Raw genomic sequence first — 17,555 nt, forward strand, 5'->3', positions numbered from 1 at the left:
TTACTATATAATGATAGTTAGTGAGGAGTTAGCGACGATAGCTAGTAAGGACTTGCTACTATATAATGATAGTTAGTAAGGAGTTAGTAATGACAGATTGGTAAGGACTTGTTACTATATAATGATAGTTAGTGAGGAGTTAGTAATGATAGTTAGTAAGGACTTGCTACTATATAATGATAGTTAGTGAGTAGTTAGTAATGATAGTTAGTAAGGACTTGTTACTATATAATGATAGTTAGTAAGGAGTTAGTAATGATAGTTAGTAAGGACTTGTTACTATATAATGATAGTTGGTAAGGAGTTAGTATTGACAGTTGGCAAGGAGTTGTTATTATATAATGGTAGCTAGTAAGGAGTTAGCAATGATAGTTGGTAAGGACTTGTCACTATATAATGATAGTAAGGAGTTAGTAATGATAGTTAGTAAGGACTTGTTACTATATAATGATAGTTGGTAAGGAGTTAGTAACGATAGTTGGTAAGGACATGCTACTATATAATGATAGTTAGTAAGGGGTTAGTAATGATAGTTAGTAAGGACTTGTTACTATATAATGATAGCAAGGAGTTAATAATGACAGTTAGTAAGGACCTGTTACTATATAATGATAGTTAGTAAGGAGTTAGTAATGATAGTTGGTAAGGACTTGTTACTATATAATGATAGTTGGTAAGGAGTTAGCAATGATAGTTAGTAAGGACTTGCTACTATATAATGATAGTTGGTAAGAAGTTAGTAATGATAGTTAGTAAGGACTTGTTACTATATAATGATAGTTGGCAAGGAGTTAGTATTGACAGTTAGTAAGGACTTGTTACTATATAATGATAGTAAGGAGTTAGTAATGATAGTTAGTAAGGACTTGTTACTATATAATGATAGTAAGGAGTTAGTGATGATAGTTATTGAGGACTTGTTACTATATAATGATAGTTAGTAAGGAGTTAGTAATGATAGTTAGTAAGGACTTGTTACTATATAATGATAGCAAGGAGTTAGTAATGACAGTTAGTAAGGACCTGTTACTATATAATGATAGTTAGTAAGGAGTTAGTAATGATAGTTGGTAAGGACTTGTTACTATATAATGATAGTTGGTAAGGAGTTAGCAATGATAGTTAGTAAGGACTTGCTACTATATAATGATAGTTGGTAAGAAGTTAGTAATGATAGTTAGTAAGGACTTGTTACTATATAATGATAGTTGGCAAGGAGTTAGTATTGACAGATTGGTAAGGACTTGTTACTATATAATGATAGTTAGTGAGGAGTTAGTAATGGTAGTTGGTAAGGAGTTGTTACTATATAATGATAGTTAGTGAGTAGTTAGTAATGATAGTTAGTAAGGACTTGTTACTATATAATGATAGTTGGTAAGGAGTTAGTGAAGCGAGTCTGAAGCGTGAAGCGAGTCTGAAGCGTGTCTGAAGCGAGTCTGAAGCGTGAAGCGAGTCTGAAGCGAGTCTGAAGCGAGTGTGAAGCGTGAAGCGAGTCTGAAGCGTGAAGCGAGTCTGAAGCGAGTCTGAAGCGTGAAGCGAGTCTGAAGCGTGTCGTGAAGCGTGAAGCGAGTCTGAAGCGTGTCGTGAAGCGAGTCTGAAGCGAGTCTGAAGCGTGAAGCGAGTCTGAAGCGTGTCGTGAAGCGAGTCTGAAGCGAGTCTGAAGCGTGAAGCGAGTCTGAAGCGAGTCTGAAGCGTGAAGCGAGTCTGAAGCGAGTCGTGAAGCGAGTCTGAAGCGTGAAGTGAGTCTGAAGCGAGTCTGAAGCGTGAAGCGAGTCTGAAGCGTGTCGTGAAGCAAGTCTGAAGCGAGACTGAAGCGTGAAGCGAGTCTGAAGCGTGTCGTGAAGCGAGTCTGAAGCGAGACTGAAGCGTGAAGCGAGTCTGAAGCGAGTCTGAAGCGTGAAGCGAGTCTGAAGCGAGTCTGAAGCGTGAAGCGAGTCTGAAGCGAGTCTGAAGCGTGAAGCGAGTCTGAAGCGAGTCTGAAGCGTGAAGCGAGTCTGAAGCGTGTCGTGAAGCGAGTCTGAAGCGAGACTGAAGCGTGAAGCGAGTCTGAAGCGAGTCTGAAGCGTGAAGCGAGTCTGAAGCGTGTCGTGAAGCGAGTCTGAAGCGAGACTGAAGCGTGAAGCGAGTCTGAAGCGTGTCGTGAAGCGAGTCTGAAGCGAGACTGAAGCGTGAAGCGAGTCTGAAGCGAGTCTGAAGCGTGAAGCGAGTCTGAAGCGAGTCTGAAGCGTGAAGCGAGTCTGAAGCGAGTCTGAAGCGTGAAGCGAGTCTGAAGCGAGTCTGAAGCGTGAAGCGAGTCTGAAGCGAGTCTGAAGCGTGAAGCGAGTCTGAAGCGAGTCTGAAGCGTGAAGCGAGTCTGAAGCGAGTCTGAAGCGTGAAGCGAGTCTGAAGCGAGTCTGAAGCGTGAAGCGAGTCTGAAGCGAGTCTGAAGCGTGAAGCGAGTCTGAAGCGAGTCTGAAGCGTGAAGCGAGTCTGAAGCGAGTCTGAAGCGTGAAGCGAGTCTGAAGCGTGAAGCGAGTCTGAAGCGAGTCTGAAGCGTGAAGCGAGTCTGAAGCGTGAAGCGAGTCTGAAGCGAGTCTGAAGCGTGAAGCGAGTCTGAAGCGTGAAGCGAGTCTGAAGCGAGTCTGAAGCGTGAAGCGAGTCTGAAGCGTGAAGCGAGTCTGAAGCGAGTCTTCGCCACGACCTGAGCGACAGCCCCGGAAGCCCCGTGGGGTCCCCCCCCCGCTGCCCGCGGCGATGTCCCCCCCCCCGTGCCCCCCCCCCGTGCCCCCCCCCCCAGGCGAGCTGCACTCCCGGGTGGAGGAGGAGCACCTGTGGCAGTGCAAGCAGCTGGGCGCCTTCTCCCCGGCCGTGCTGCTCAGCACGCTGCTCTTCTTCAACGCCAAGTTCTTTCGCCTGCACTCGCTCGAGGTGCCAGGCGCCCCCTGCTACACCGTGTGTGGACTAATCTCCATCTGTTCCATCTCTCGCTCCCTTCTACCCCGTCTGTGGAGTAATCTCCATCTGTTCCATCTCTCGCTCCCTGCTACACCGTCTGTGTGTGTGGACTAATCTCCATCTGTTCCACCTCGCTCGCTCCCTGCTACACCGTCTGTGGAGTAATCTCCATCTGTTCCATCTCTCGCTCCCTGCTACCTCGTGTGTCTGTGTGTGTGTGTGGACTAATCTCCATCTGTTCCATCTCACTCCCTTCTACACCGTGTGTGGACTAATCTCCATCTGTTCCATCTCTCGCTCCCTGCTACACTGTGTGTGGACTAATCTCCATCTGTTCCATCTCGCTCCCTGCTACACCGTCTGTGGACTAATCTCCATCTGTTCCATCTCTCGCTCCCTTCTACCCCGTGTGTGGACTAATCTCCATCTGTTCCATCTCTCGCTCACTCCCTGCTACACCGTCTGTGTGTGTGTGGACTAATCTCCATCTGTTCCATCTCTCGCTCCCTGCTACACCGTGTGTGGACTAATCTCCATCTGTTCCATCTCTCACTCCCTTCTACACCGTGTGGACTAATCTCCATCTGTTCCATCTCTCACTGCCTGCTACACCGTGTGTGTGGACTAATCTCCATCTGTTCCATCTCTCGCTCCCTTCTACACCGTGTGTGGACTAATCTCCATCTGTTCCATCTCGCTCCCTTCTACACCGTGTGTGGACTAATCTCCATCTGTTCCATCGCTCGCTCCCTTCTACACCGTGTGTGGACTAATCTCCATCTGTTCCACCTCGCTCGCTCCCTGCTACACCGTCTGTGTGTGTGTGGACTAATCTCCATCTGTTCCATCTCACTCCCTTCTATCCATGTGTGGACTAATCTCCATCTGTTCCATCTCTCGCTCCCTGCTACACCGTGTGTGGACTAATCTCCATCTGTTCCACCTCGCTCGCTCCCTGCTACACCGTGTGTGTGGACTAATCTCCATCTGTTCCATCTCTCGCTCCCTGCTACACCTTGTGTGTGGACTAATCTCCATCTGTTCCATCTCTCGCTCGCTCCCTGCTACACCGTGTGTGTGTGTGTGTGGACTAATCTCCATCTGTTCCATCTCTCGCTCCCTTCTACACCGTGTGTGGACTAATCTCCATCTGTTCCATCTCTCGCTCCCTTCTACACCGTGTGTGGACTAATCTCCATCTGTTCCACCTCGCTCGCTCCCTTCTACACCGTCTGTGTGTGTGGACTAATCTCCATCTGTTCCATCTCTGCTACACCGTGTGTGTGGACTAATCTCCATCTGTTCCATCGCTCCCTGCTACACCGTGTGTGGACTAATCTCCATCTGTTCCATCTTGCTCCCTCCTACACCGTGTGTGGACTAATCTCCATCTGTTCCATCTCTCGCTCCCTGCTACACCGTGTGTGTGTGGACTAATCTCCATCTGTTCCATCTCACTCCCTTCTACACCGTGTGTGGACTAATCTCCATCTGTTCCACCTCGCTCGCTCCCTGCTACACTGTGTGTGGACTAATCTCCATCTGTTCCATCTCGCTCGTTCCCTGCTACACCGTCTGTGGACTAATCTCCATCTGTTCCATCTCTCGCTCCCTGCTACACCGTGTGTGGACTAATCTCCATCTGTTCCATCTCGCTCCCTGCTACACCATGTGTGTGTGGACTAATCTCCATCTGTTCCATCTCGCTCCCTGCTACACCGTGTGTGGACTAATCTCCATCTGTTCCATCTCTCGCTCCCTGCTACACCGTGTGTGGACTAATCTCCATCTGTTCCATCGCTCGCTCCCTGCTACACCGTGTGTGGACTAATCTCCATCTGTTCCATCTCACTCCCTTCTACACCGTGTGGACTAATCTCCATCTGTTCCATCTCTCACTGCCTGCTACACCGTGTGTGTGGACTAATCTCCATCTGTTCCATCGCTCGCTCCCTGCTACACCGTGTGTGTGGACTAATCTCCATCTGTTCCATCTCTCACTCCCTTCTACACCGTGTGTGGACTAATCTCCATCTGTTCCATCTCACTCCCTTCTACACAGTGTGGACTAATCTCCATCTGTTCCATCTCTCACTGCCTGCTACACCGTGTGTGTGGACTAATCTCCATCTGTTCCATCGCTCGCTCCCTGCTACACCGTGTGTGGACTAATCTCCATCTGTTCCATCTCACTCCCTTCTACACCGTGTGTGGACTAATCTCCATCTGTTCCATCTCTCGCTCCCTGCTACACCATGTGTGTGTGGACTAATCTCCATCTGTTCCATCTCGCTCCCTTCTACACCGTGTGTGTGGACTAATCTCCATCTGTTCCATCTCGCTCCCTGCTACACCATGTGTGGACTAATCTCCATCTGTTCCATCTCTCACTCCCTGCTACACCGTGTGTGGACTAATCTCCATCTGTTCCATCTCTCACTCCCTTCTACACCGTGTGTGGACTAATCTCCATCTGTTCCATCGCTCGCTCCCTGCTACACCGTGTGTGGACTAATCTCCATCTGTTCCACCTCACTCCCTTCTACACCGTGTGTGGACTAATCTCCATCTGTTCCATCTCACTCCCTTCTACACCGTGTGGACTAATCTCCATCTGTTCCATCTCTCACTGCCTGCTACACCGTGTGTGTGGACTAATCTCCATCTGTTCCATCGCTCGCTCCCTGCTACACCGTGTGTGGACTAATCTCCATCTGTTCCATCTCACTCCCTTCTACACCGTGTGTGTGTGTGGACTAATCTCCATCTGTTCCATCTCTCGCTCCCTGCTACACCATGTGTGTGTGGACTAATCTCCATCTGTTCCATCTCTCGCTCCCTGCTACACCATGTGTGGACTAATCTCCATCTGTTCCATCGCTCCCTGCTACACCGTGTGTGGACTAATCTCCATCTGTTCCATCTCACTCCCTTCTACACCGTGTGTGTGGACTAATCTCCATCTGTTCCATCTCTCGCTCCCTTCCACACCGTGTGTGGACTAATCTCCATCTGTTCCATCTCTCGCTCCCTTCTACACCGTGTGTGGACTAATCTCCATCTGTTCCATCTCACTCCCTTCTACACCGTGTGTGGACTAATCTCCATCTGTTCCACCTCGCTCGCTCCCTGCTACACCGTGTGTGGACTAATCTCCATCTGTTCCATCTCGCTCCCTGCTACACCGTGTGTGGACTAATCTCCATCTGTTCCATCGCTCGCTCCCTGCTACACCGTGTGTGTGTGTGGACTAATCTCCATCTGTTCCATCTCGCTCCCTTCTACACCGTGTGTGGACTAATCTCCATCTGTTCCATCTCACTCCCTTCTACACCGTGTGTGTGGACTAATCTCCATCTGTTCCATCTCACTCCCTTCTACACCGTGTGTGTGGACTAATCTCCATCTGTTCCACCTCGCTCGCTCCCTGCTACACCGTGTGTGGACTAATCTCCATCTGTTCCATCTCGCTCCCTGCTACACCGTGTGTGGACTAATCTCCATCTGTTCCATCTCACTCCCTTCTACACCGTGTGTGGACTAATCTCCATCTGTTCCATCTCGCTCCCTTCTACACCGTGTGTGGACTAATCTCCATCTGTTCCATCTCTCGCTCCCTGCTACACCGTGTGTGGACTAATCTCCATCTGTTCCATCTCGCTCCCTTCTACACCGTGTGTGTGGACTAATCTCCATCTGTTCCACCTCGCTCGCTCCCTGCTACACCGTGTGTGGACTAATCTCCATCTGTTCCATCTCACTCCCTTCTACACCGTGTGTGGACTAATCTCCATCTGTTCCATCGCTCGCTCCCTGCTACACCCTGTGTGGACTAATCTCCATCTGTTCCATCTCGCTCCCTTCTACACCGTGTGTGTGGACTAATCTCCATCTGTTCCACCTCGCTCGCTCCCTGCTACACCGTGTGTGGACTAATCTCCATCTGTTCCATCTCACTCCCTTCTACACCGTGTGTGGACTAATCTCCATCTGTTCCATCGCTCGCTCCCTGCTACACTGTGTGTGGACTAATCTCCATCTGTTCCATCTCACTCCCTTCTACACCGTGTGTGGACTAATCTCCATCTGTTCCATCTCTCGCTCCCTGCTACACCGTGTGTGGACTAATCTCCATCTGTTCCATCTCACTCCCTTCTACACCGTGTGTGGACTAATCTCCATCTGTTCCACCTCTCGCTCCCTGCTACACCGTGTGTGTGGACTAATCTCCATCTGTTCCATCTCTCACTCCCTGCCACACCGTGTGTGGACTAATCTCCATCTGTTCCATCTCTCACTCCCTGCCACACCGTGTGTGGACTAATCTCCATCTGTTCCACCTGCGTGTCTGCAGGAGCACCTGGCCCTGTCATTTGGCCACATCACCAAATATCACCGCAAGGGCACCACCACCACCACCAAGTCCGTCTGTCTCTGCCTCTACCCAGCCACCGACGCGCAGAGGGAGGCCGGTGAGATGGTGGGAGGGTGGTGGACAACCTCGTCGTGATCACCCTCCACCTCGTCCACCTCGTCCACCTCGTAGTCGCCCGCCTAATCATCCACCTCAGCCATCCACCTCAGTCGTCCACCTCCGCATCACCTCCCTCATCGTCCACCTCCTCATCGTCCACCTCCTCACTGTCCACCTCCTCACCGTCCACCTCCTCACCGTCCACCTCCTCATCGTCCACCTCCTCACCGTCCACCTCCTCGCCGTCCACCTCCTCGCCGTCCACCTCCTCACCGTCCACCTCCTCACCGTCCACCTCCTCATCGTCCACCTCCTCATCGTCCACCTCCTCACCGTCCACCTCCTCACCGTCCACCTCCTCACCGTCCACCTCCTCATCGTCCACCTCCTCACCGTCCACCTCCTCACCGTCCAACTCCTCACTGTCCACTTCCTCACCGTCCACCTCCTCATCGTCCACCTCCTCGCCGTCCACCTCCTCATCGTCCACCTCCTCGCCGTCCACCTCCTCGCCGTCCACCTCCTCGCCGTCCACCTCCTCACCGTCCACCTCCTCACCGTCCACCTCCTCACCGTCCACCTCCTCACCGTCCATCGTCCACCTCCTCACCGTCCACCTCCTCACCGTCCACCTCCTCACCGTCCACCTCCTCACCGTCCACCTCCTCACCGTCCACCTCCTCGCCGTCCACCTCCTCACCGTCCACCTCCTCACCGTCCACCTCCTCATCGTCCACCTCCTCGCCGTCCACCACCTCATCGTCCACCTCCTCATCGTCCACCTCCTCGCCGTCCACCTCCTCACCGTCCACCTCCTCACCGTCCATCGTCCACCTCCTCACCGTCCACCTCCTCACCGTCCACCTCCTCACCGTCCACCTCCTCACCGTCCACCTCCTCACCGTCCACCTCCTCGCCGTCCACCTCCTCACCGTCCACCTCCTCACCGTCCACCTCCTCATCGTCCACCTCCTCGCCGTCCACCACCTCATCGTCCACCTCCTCACCGTCCACCTCCTCATCGTCCACCTCCTCACCGTCCACCTCCTCATCGTCCACCTCCTCACCGTCCACCTCCTCACCGTCCACTTCCTCACCATCCACCTCCTCATCGTCCACCTCCTCGCCGTCCACCTCCTCATCGTCCACCTCCTCGCCGTCCACCTCCTCGCCGTCCACCATCTCATCGTCCACCTCCTCACCGTCCACCTCCTCGCCGTCCACCTCCTCGCCGTCCACCTCCTCACCGTCCACCTCCTCGCCGTCCACCTCCTCACCGTCCATCGTCCACCTCCTCACCGTCCACCTCCTCGCCGTCCACCTCCTCGCCGTCCACCTCCTCGCCGTCCACCTCCTCACCGTCCATCGTCCACCTCCTCACCGTCCACCTCCTCGCCGTCCACCTCCTCACCGTCCACCTCCTCGCCGTCCACCTCCTCGCCGTCCACCTCCTCACCGTCCACCTCCTCGCCGTCCACCTCCTCACCGTCCATCGTCCACCTCCTCACCGTCCACCTCCTCACCGTCCACCTCCTCACCGTCCACCTCCTCACCGTCCACCTCCTCACCGTCCACCTCCTCACCGTCCACCTCCTCACCGTCCACCTCCTCACCGTCCACCTCCTCACCGTCCACCTCGCCGTCCACCTCCTCACCGTCCATCGTCCACCTCCTCACCGTCCACCTCCTCACCGTCCACCTCCTCGCCGTCCACCTCCTCACCGTCCATCGTCCACCTCCTCACCGTCCACCTCCTCACCGTCCATCGTCCACCTCCTCACCGTCCATCGTCCACCTCCTCACCGTCCACCTCCTCACCGTCCACCTCCTCACCGTCCACCTCCTCGCCGTCCACCTCCTCACCGTCCACCTCCTCACCGTCCACCTCCTCACCGTCCACCTCCTCACCGTCCACCTCCTCGCCGTCCACCTCCTCACCGTCCACCTCCTCACCGTCCACCTCCTCACCGTCCACCTCCTCACCGTCCACCTCCTCATTGTCCACCTCACCATCCACCTCCTCATCATCCACCACCTCACCGTCCACCTCCTCACCGTCCACCCCCTCACCGTCCACCTCCTCACCGTCCACCTCCTCACCGTCCACCTCACCGTCCACCTCACCATCCACCTCATCGTCCACCTCATCGTCCACCACCTCACCGTCCACCTCCTCACCGTCCACCTCCTCACCGTCCACCTCCTCACCGTCCACCTCCTCACCGTCCACCTCCTCGCCTCCTCCAGAGCGCCAGGCCTCCGGCTATCGGCGTCGGCGTGACGAGGAGCTGTGGCTGCTACAGCCGGAGAATGTTGACAACCCGCTGAGGTGCCCGGTCCGCCTGTACGAGTTCTACCTCTCCAAGTGGTGAGACACGCGGTGGGCGGGGGGGGAGACACGGGGGGGAGACACGGGGAGAGACACGGGGAGAGACACGGGGAGAGACACGGGGAGACACTGGGGAGACACGGGGAGACACGGGGAGAGACACGGGGAGACATGGGGAGAGACACGGGGAGACACAGGGAGAGACACGGGGAGACACGGGGGAGAGACACTTGGGGGAGACACGGGGGGGAGACACGGGGGGAGAGACACGGGGGGGGGAGACACGGGGGAGAGACACGGGGGGAGAGACACAGGGAGACACAGGGAGAGACACGGGGGGAGAGACACGGGGAGAGACACGGGGTGAGACACGGGGGAGACACAGGGAGAGACACGGGGAGACACGGGGGAGAGACACGGGGGGGAGACACGGGGGGAGACACGGGGAGAGACACGGGGGGGAGACACGGGGGGAGAGACACGGGGAGAGACACGGGGAGACACGGAGGGGGGAGACACGGGGAGACACGGGGGGGGGGAGACACGGGGAGACACGGGGGGAGACACGGGGGGAGACACGGGGGGGAGACACGGGGGGAGAGACACGGGGGGGGGGAGACACGGGGGAGAGACACGGGGGGAGAGACACGGGGGGGGAGACACGGGGGGAGAGACACGGGGGAGAGACACGGGGGGAGAGACACGGGGGGAGAGACACGGGGGGGGAGACACGGGGGGAGAGAAACGGGGGGGAGACACGGGGGGAGACACGGGGAGACACGGGGGGGAGACACGGGGAGACACGGGGAGAGACACGGGGTAGAGACACGGGGGGAGAGACACGGGGGGGGAGAGACACGGGGGGAGAGACACGGGGGGAGAGACACGGGGGGAGAGACACGGGGGGAGAGACACGGGGAGAGACACGGGGAGAGACACGGGGAGAGACACGGGGAGAGACACGGGGGGGGGAGACACGGGGGGAGAGACACGGGGGGGGAGAGACACGGGGAGAGACACGGGGAGAGACACGGGGGGGGAGACACGGGGGGAGAGACACGGGGGGAGACACGGGGAGACACGGGGGGGGGAGACACGGGGGGGGAGACACGGGGAGACACAGGGGGAGACACGGGGAGACAAGGAGGGGAGACACGGAGAGACACGGGGAGACACAGGGAGACACGGGGGGAGAGACACGGGGGAGAGACACGGGGGGAGACACGGGGGGAGACACGGGGAGACACGGGGAGACACGGGGGGAGACACGGGGGGGGAGACACGGGGGGAGACACGGGGGGGGAGACACGGGGGGGGAGACACGGGGGGGGAGACACGGGGGGAGACACGGGGGGGGAGAAACGGGGGGGAGACACGGGGGGAGACACGGGGAGACACGGGGGGGAGACACGGGGAGACACGGGGAGAGACACGGGGGGGGAGACACGGGGGGGGAGAAACGGGGGGGAGACACGGGGGGGAGACACGGGGAGACACGGGGAGAGACACGGGGTAGAGACACGGGGGGAGAGACACGGGGGGGGAGAGACACGGGGGGAGAGACACGGGGGGAGAGACACGGGGGGAGAGACACGGTGAGAGACACGGGGAGAGACACGGGGAGAGACACGGGGGGGGGAGACACGGGGGGAGAGACACGGGGGGGGAGAGACACGGGGAGAGACACGGGGAGAGACACGGGGGGGGAGACACGGGGGGAGAGACACGGGGGGAGACACGGGGAGACACGGGGGGGGGAGACACGGGGGGGGAGACACGGGGAGACACAGGGGGAGACACGGGGAGACAAGGGGGGGAGACACGGAGAGACACGGGGAGACACAGGGAGACACGGGGGGAGAGACACGGGGGAGAGACGCGGGGGGAGACACGGGGGGAGACACGGGGAGACACGGGGAGACACGGGGGGAGACACGGGGGGGGAGACACGGGGGGAGACACGGGGGGGGAGACACGGGGGGGGAGACACGGGGGGAGACACGGGGGGGAGACACGGGGGGAGACACGGGGAGACACGGGGAGACACGGGGGGAGAGACACGGGGGGAGACACGGGGAGACACGGGGAGACACGGGGGGAGACACGGGGAGAGACACGGGGGGGAGAGACACGGGGGGAGAGACACGGGGGGGAGACACGGGGAGACACGGGGGGGGAGACACGGGGGGGGAGACACGGGGGGAGACACGGGGGGGGAGACACGGGGGGAGAGACACGGGGGGAGACACGGGGAGACACGGGGAGACACTGGGGAGACACGGGGGGAGACACGGGGGGGAGACACGGGGAGACACGGGGGGAGACACGGGGGGAGACACGGGGAGAGACACGGGGGGGGGAGACACGGGGGGAGAGACACGGGGAGAGACACGGGGAGAGACACGGGGGGGAAGACACGGGGGGAGAGACACGGGGGGAGACACGGGGAGACACGGGGGGGGAGACACGGGGGGGGAGACACGGGGGGAGACACGGGGGGAGAGACACGGGGGGGAGACACGGGGGGGGGGGAGACACGGGGGGAGACACGGGGGGAGACACAGGGGGAGACACGGGGGAGACACGGGGAGACACGGGGAGAGACACGGGGAGAGACACGGGGAGAGACACGGGGAGAGACACGGGGAGAGACACGGGGAGAGACACGGGGAGACACGGGGGGGGGAGACACGGGGAGACACGGGGGGGGGGAGACACGGGGAGACACGGGGGGAGACACGGGGGGAGACACGGGGGGAGACACGGGGGGGAGACACGGGGGGAGAGACACGGGGGGGGGGAGACACGGGGGAGAGACACGGGGGGAGAGACACGGGGGGGGAGACACGGGGGAGAGACACGGGGGAGAGACACGGGGGAGAGACACGGGGGAGAGACACGGGGGGAGAGACACGGGGGGGGAGACACGGGGGGAGGAGACACGGGGGGAGGAGACATGGGGTGAGACACGGGGGGAGAGACACGGGGGGGGAGACACGGGGGAGAGACACGGGGGGAGAGACACGGGGGGGGAGACACGGGGGGGGAGACACGGGGGGGGAGAAACGGGGGGGAGACACGGGGGGAGACACGGGGAGACACGGGGGGGAGACACGGGGGGAGACACGGGGAGAGACACGGGGAGAGACACGGGGAGAGACACGGGGGGGGAGACACGGGGGGAGAGACACGGGGGGGGAGACACGGGGGGAGACACGGGGGGGGGAGACACAGGGGGAGAGACACGGGGGGGAGACACGGGGGGGGGGGGGGAGACACGGGGGGAGACACGGGGGGAGACACGGGGGGAGACACGGGGGGAGACACGGGGAGACACGGGGAGAGACACGGGGAGAGACACGGGGAGAGACACGGGGAGAGACACGGGGAGACACGGGGGGGGAGACACGGGGGGAGACACGGGGGGAGACACGGGGGGGAGACACGGGGGGAGAGACACGGGGGGAGAGACACGGGGGGAGAGACACGGGGGGAGAGACACGGGGGGGGAGACACGGGGGGGGAGACACGGGGGGAGGAGACACGGGGGGAGGAGACACGGGGGAGAGACACGGGGGGAGAGACACGGGGGGAGAGACACGGGGGGAGAGACACGGGGGGAGAGACACGGGGGGGGAGACACGGGGGGAGAGACACGGGGGGAGGAGACACGGGGGAGAGACACGGGGGGAGAGACACGGGGGGAGAGACACGGGGGGGGAGACACGGGGGGGGGAGAAACGGGGGGGAGACACGGGGGGAGACACCGGGAGACACGGGGAGACACGGGGAGAGACACGGGGGTAGAGACACGGGGGGAGAGACACGGGGGGGGAGAGACACGGGGGGAGAGACACGGGGGGAGAGACACGGGGGGAGAGACACGGGGGGAGAGACACGGGGGGAGAGACACGGGGGGGGAGAGACACGGGGGAGAGACACGGGGGGAGAGAGACGGGGGGGGAGAGACACGGGGGGGAGAGACACGGGGGGAGAGACACGGGGGGAGAGACACGGGGGGAGAGACACGGGGGGAGAGACACGGGGGGGGAGAGACACGGGGGAGAGACACGGGGGGAGAGAGACGGGGGGGAGAGACACGGGGGAGAGACACGGGGGGAGAGAGACGGGGGGGGAGAGACACGGGGAGAGACACGGGGGGTGAGACACGGTGGGAGAGACACGGGGGGAGAGACACGGGGGGAGAGACACGGGGGGTGAGACACGGGGGGTGAGACACGGGGGGTGAGACACGGGGGGAGAGACACGGGGGGAGAGACACGGGGGGAGAGACACGGGGGGGGAGAGACACGGGGGAGAGACACGGGGGGAGAGAGACGGGGGGGGGAGAGACACGGGGGAGAGACACGGGGGGAGAGAGACGGGGGGGGAGAGACACGGGGGGGGAGAGACACGGGGAGAGACACGGGGGGAGAGACACGGGGGGAGAGACACGGGGGGGGTGAGACACGGGGGGTGAGACACGGTGGGAGAGACACGGGGGGAGAGACACGGGGGGAGAGACACGGGGGGTGAGACACGGGGGGTGAGACACGGGGGGTGAGACACGGGGGGTGAGACACGGGGGGTGAGACACGGGGGGAGAGACACGGGGGGAGAGACACGGGGGGTGAGACACGGGGGGAGAGACACGGTGGGAGAGACACGGGGGGAGAGAGACGGGGGGTGAGACACGGGGGGAGAGACACGGGGGGTGAGACACGGGGGGTGAGACACGGGGGGTGAGACACGGGGGAGAGACACGGGGGGGGAGAGACACGGGGGGAGAGACACAGGGGGAGAGAGACGGGGGGGGAGAGACACGGGGGAGAGACACGGGGGGAGAGAGACGGGGGGGGAGAGACACGGGGGGGGAGAGACACAGGGAGAGACACGGGGGGAGAGACACGGGGGGAGAGACACGGGGGGGGGGGTGAGACACGGGGGGTGAGACACGGTGGGAGAGACACGGGGGGAGGGACACGGGGGGTGAGACACGGGGGGTGAGACACGGGGGGTGAGACACGGGGGGTGAGACACGGGGGGTGAGACACGGGGGGTGAGACACGGGGGGAGAGACACGGGGGGAGAGACACGGGGGGTGAGACACGGGGGGAGAGACACGGTGGGAGAGACACGGGGGGAGAGAGACGGGGGGTGAGACACGGGGGGAGAGACACGGGGGGTGAGACACGGGGGGTGAGACACGGGGGGTGAGACACGGGGGGTGAGACACGGGGGGTGAGACACGGGGGGAGAGACACGGGGGGAGAGACACGGGGGGAGAGACACGGGGGGTGAGACACGGGGGGTGAGACACGGGGGGTGAGACACGGGGGGAGAGACACGGGGGGTGAGACACGGGGGGAGAGACACGGTGGGAGAGACACGGGGGGAGAGAGACGGGGGGTGAGACACGGGGGGAGAGACACGGGGGGTGAGACACGGGGGGTGAGACACGGGGGGTGAGACACGGGGGGTGAGACACGGGGGGTGAGACACGGGGGGTGAGACACGGGGGGAGAGACACGGGGGGTGAGACACGGGGGGAGAGACACGGTGGGAGAGACACGGGGGGAGAGAGACGGGGGGTGAGACACGGGGGGAGAGACACGGGGGGTGAGACACGGGGGGTGAGACACGGGGGTGAGACACGGGGGGAGAGACACGGGGGGGAGAGACACGGGGGAGAGACACGGGGGGAGAGAGACGGGGGGGGAGAGACACGGGGGAGAGACACGGGGGGAGAGAGACGGGGGGGGAGAGACACGGGGGGGGAGACACGGTGGGAGAGACACGGTGGGAGAGACACGGGGGGAGAGAGACGGGGGGTGAGACACGGGGGGTGAGACACGGGGGGTGAGACACGGGGGGTGAGACACGGGGGGTGAGACACGGGGGGTGAGACACCGGGGGGTGAGACACCGGGGGAGAGACACGGGGGGAGAGACACGGGGGGTGAGACACGGGGGGAGAGACACGGGGGGAGAGACACGGGGGGAGAGACACGGGGGGTGAGACACGGGGGGAGAGACACGGGGGGTGAGACACGGGGGGAGAGACACGGGGGGAGAGACACGGGGGGTGAGACACGGGGGGTGAGACACGGGGGGTGAGACACGGGGGGAGAGACACGGGGAGGAGAGACACGGGGAGGAGAGACACGGGGGGTGAGACACGGGGGGTGAGACACGGGGGGAGAGACACGGGGGGAGAGACACGGGGGGTGAGACACGGGGGGAGAGACACGGGGGGTGAGACACGGGGGGTGAGACACGGGGGGAGAGACTCGGAGAGACACGGGGAGAGACACGGGGGGAGAGACACGGGGGGGGAGAGACACGGGGGGAGAGACACGGGGGGAGAGACACGGGGGGAGAGACACGGGGGGAGAGAGACGGGGTAGAGACACGGGGGGAGAGACACGGTGGGAGAGACACGGGGGGAGAGACACGGGGGGAGAGACACGGGGGGAGAGACACGGGGGGTGAGACACGGGGGGGAGAGACACGGGGGGAGAGACACGGGGGGAGAGACACGGGGGGTGAGACACGGGGGGAGAGACACGGGGGGTGAGACACGGGGGGTGAGACACGGGGGGAGAGACACGGGGAGAGACACGGGGGGAGAGACACGGGGGGGGAGAGACACGGGGGGAGAGACACGGGGGGAGAGACACGGGGGGAGAGAGACGGGGTAGAGACACGGGGGGAGAGACACGGTGGGAGAGACACGGGGGGAGAGACACGGGGGGTGAGACACGGGGGGGAGAGACACGGGGGGAGAGACACGGGGGGGTGAGACACGGGGGGTGAGACACGGGGGGTGAGACACGGTGGGAGAGACACGTGGGGTGAGACACGGGGGGAGAGACACGGGGGGGAGAGACACGGTGGGAGAGATACGGGGGGTGAGACACGGGGGGAGAGACACGGGGGGTGAGACACGGGGGAAGAGACACGGGGGAGAGACACGGGGGGAGAGACACGGGGGGTGAGACACGGGGGGAGAGACACGGGGGGGAGAGACACGGGGGGAGAGACACGGGGGGAGAGACACGGGGGGGAGAGACACGGGGGGAGAGACACGGGGGGAGAGAGACGGGGGCTGAGACACGGGGGGAGAGACACGGGGGGGAGAGACACGGGAGGAGAGACACGGGGGGAGAGACACGGGGGGTGAGACACGGGGGGAGAGACACGGGGGGGAGAGACACGGGGGGAGAGACACGGGGGGTGAGACACGGGGGGAGAGACACGGGGGGGAGAGACACGGGGGGAGAGACACGGGGGGGAGAGACACGGGGGGAGAGACACGGGGGGAGAGACACGGGGGGTGAGACACGGGGGGAGAGACACGGGGGGTGAGACACGGGGGGAGAGACACGGGGGAGAGACACGGGGGGTGAGACACGGGGGGTGAGACACGGGGGGTGAGACACGGGGGGTGAGACACGGGGGGTGAGACACGGGGGGAGAGACACGGGGAGGAGAGACACGGGGAGGAGAGACACGGGGGGTGAGACACGGGGGGTGAGACACGGGGGGAGAGACACGGGGGAGAGACACGGGGGGTGAGACACGGGGGGAGAGACACGGGGGGTGAGACACGGGGGGTGAGGCACGGGGGGAGAGGCACGGGGAGAGGCACGGGGAGAGACACGGGGGGAGAGACACGGGGGGGGAGAGACACGGGGGGAGAGACACGGGGGGAGAGACACGGGGGGAGAGACACGGGGGGAGAGACACGGGGGGAGAGAGACGGGGTAGAGACACGGGGGGAGAGACACGGTGGGAGAGACACGGGGGGAGAGAC

At 61.5% G+C, this 17,555-nt stretch overlaps 1 protein-coding gene across 3 annotated transcripts in view; it reads left to right on the plus strand.

Moving 5' to 3' along the window:
- Positions 1 to 17,555, plus strand: part of LOC116958156 (zinc finger MYM-type protein 3-like) — a 266,666-nt gene that overhangs the window by 78,662 nt on the left and 170,449 nt on the right. For all 3 annotated transcript variants that reach the window (XR_012930617.1, XM_076055902.1, XM_076055903.1), the window contains 3 exons: positions 2,780 to 2,910; positions 7,292 to 7,409; positions 9,659 to 9,779. Coding sequence is in view for 2 of the 3 variants with exons in the window: in XM_076055902.1 (XP_075912017.1) it covers positions 2,780 to 2,910; positions 7,292 to 7,409; positions 9,659 to 9,779 (370 nt within the window). In the remaining variant the exon portion in view is untranslated. The remainder of the gene's footprint in view (positions 1 to 2,779; positions 2,911 to 7,291; positions 7,410 to 9,658; positions 9,780 to 17,555) is intronic.

This window comes from Petromyzon marinus, chromosome 73 (genome assembly GCF_048934315.1).
Source record: "Petromyzon marinus isolate PM22_M1 ecotype Great Lakes invasive population chromosome 73, UKy_Petmar_22M1.pri1.0, whole genome shotgun sequence".
Lineage (NCBI taxonomy): Eukaryota > Metazoa > Chordata > Hyperoartia > Petromyzontiformes > Petromyzontidae > Petromyzon > Petromyzon marinus.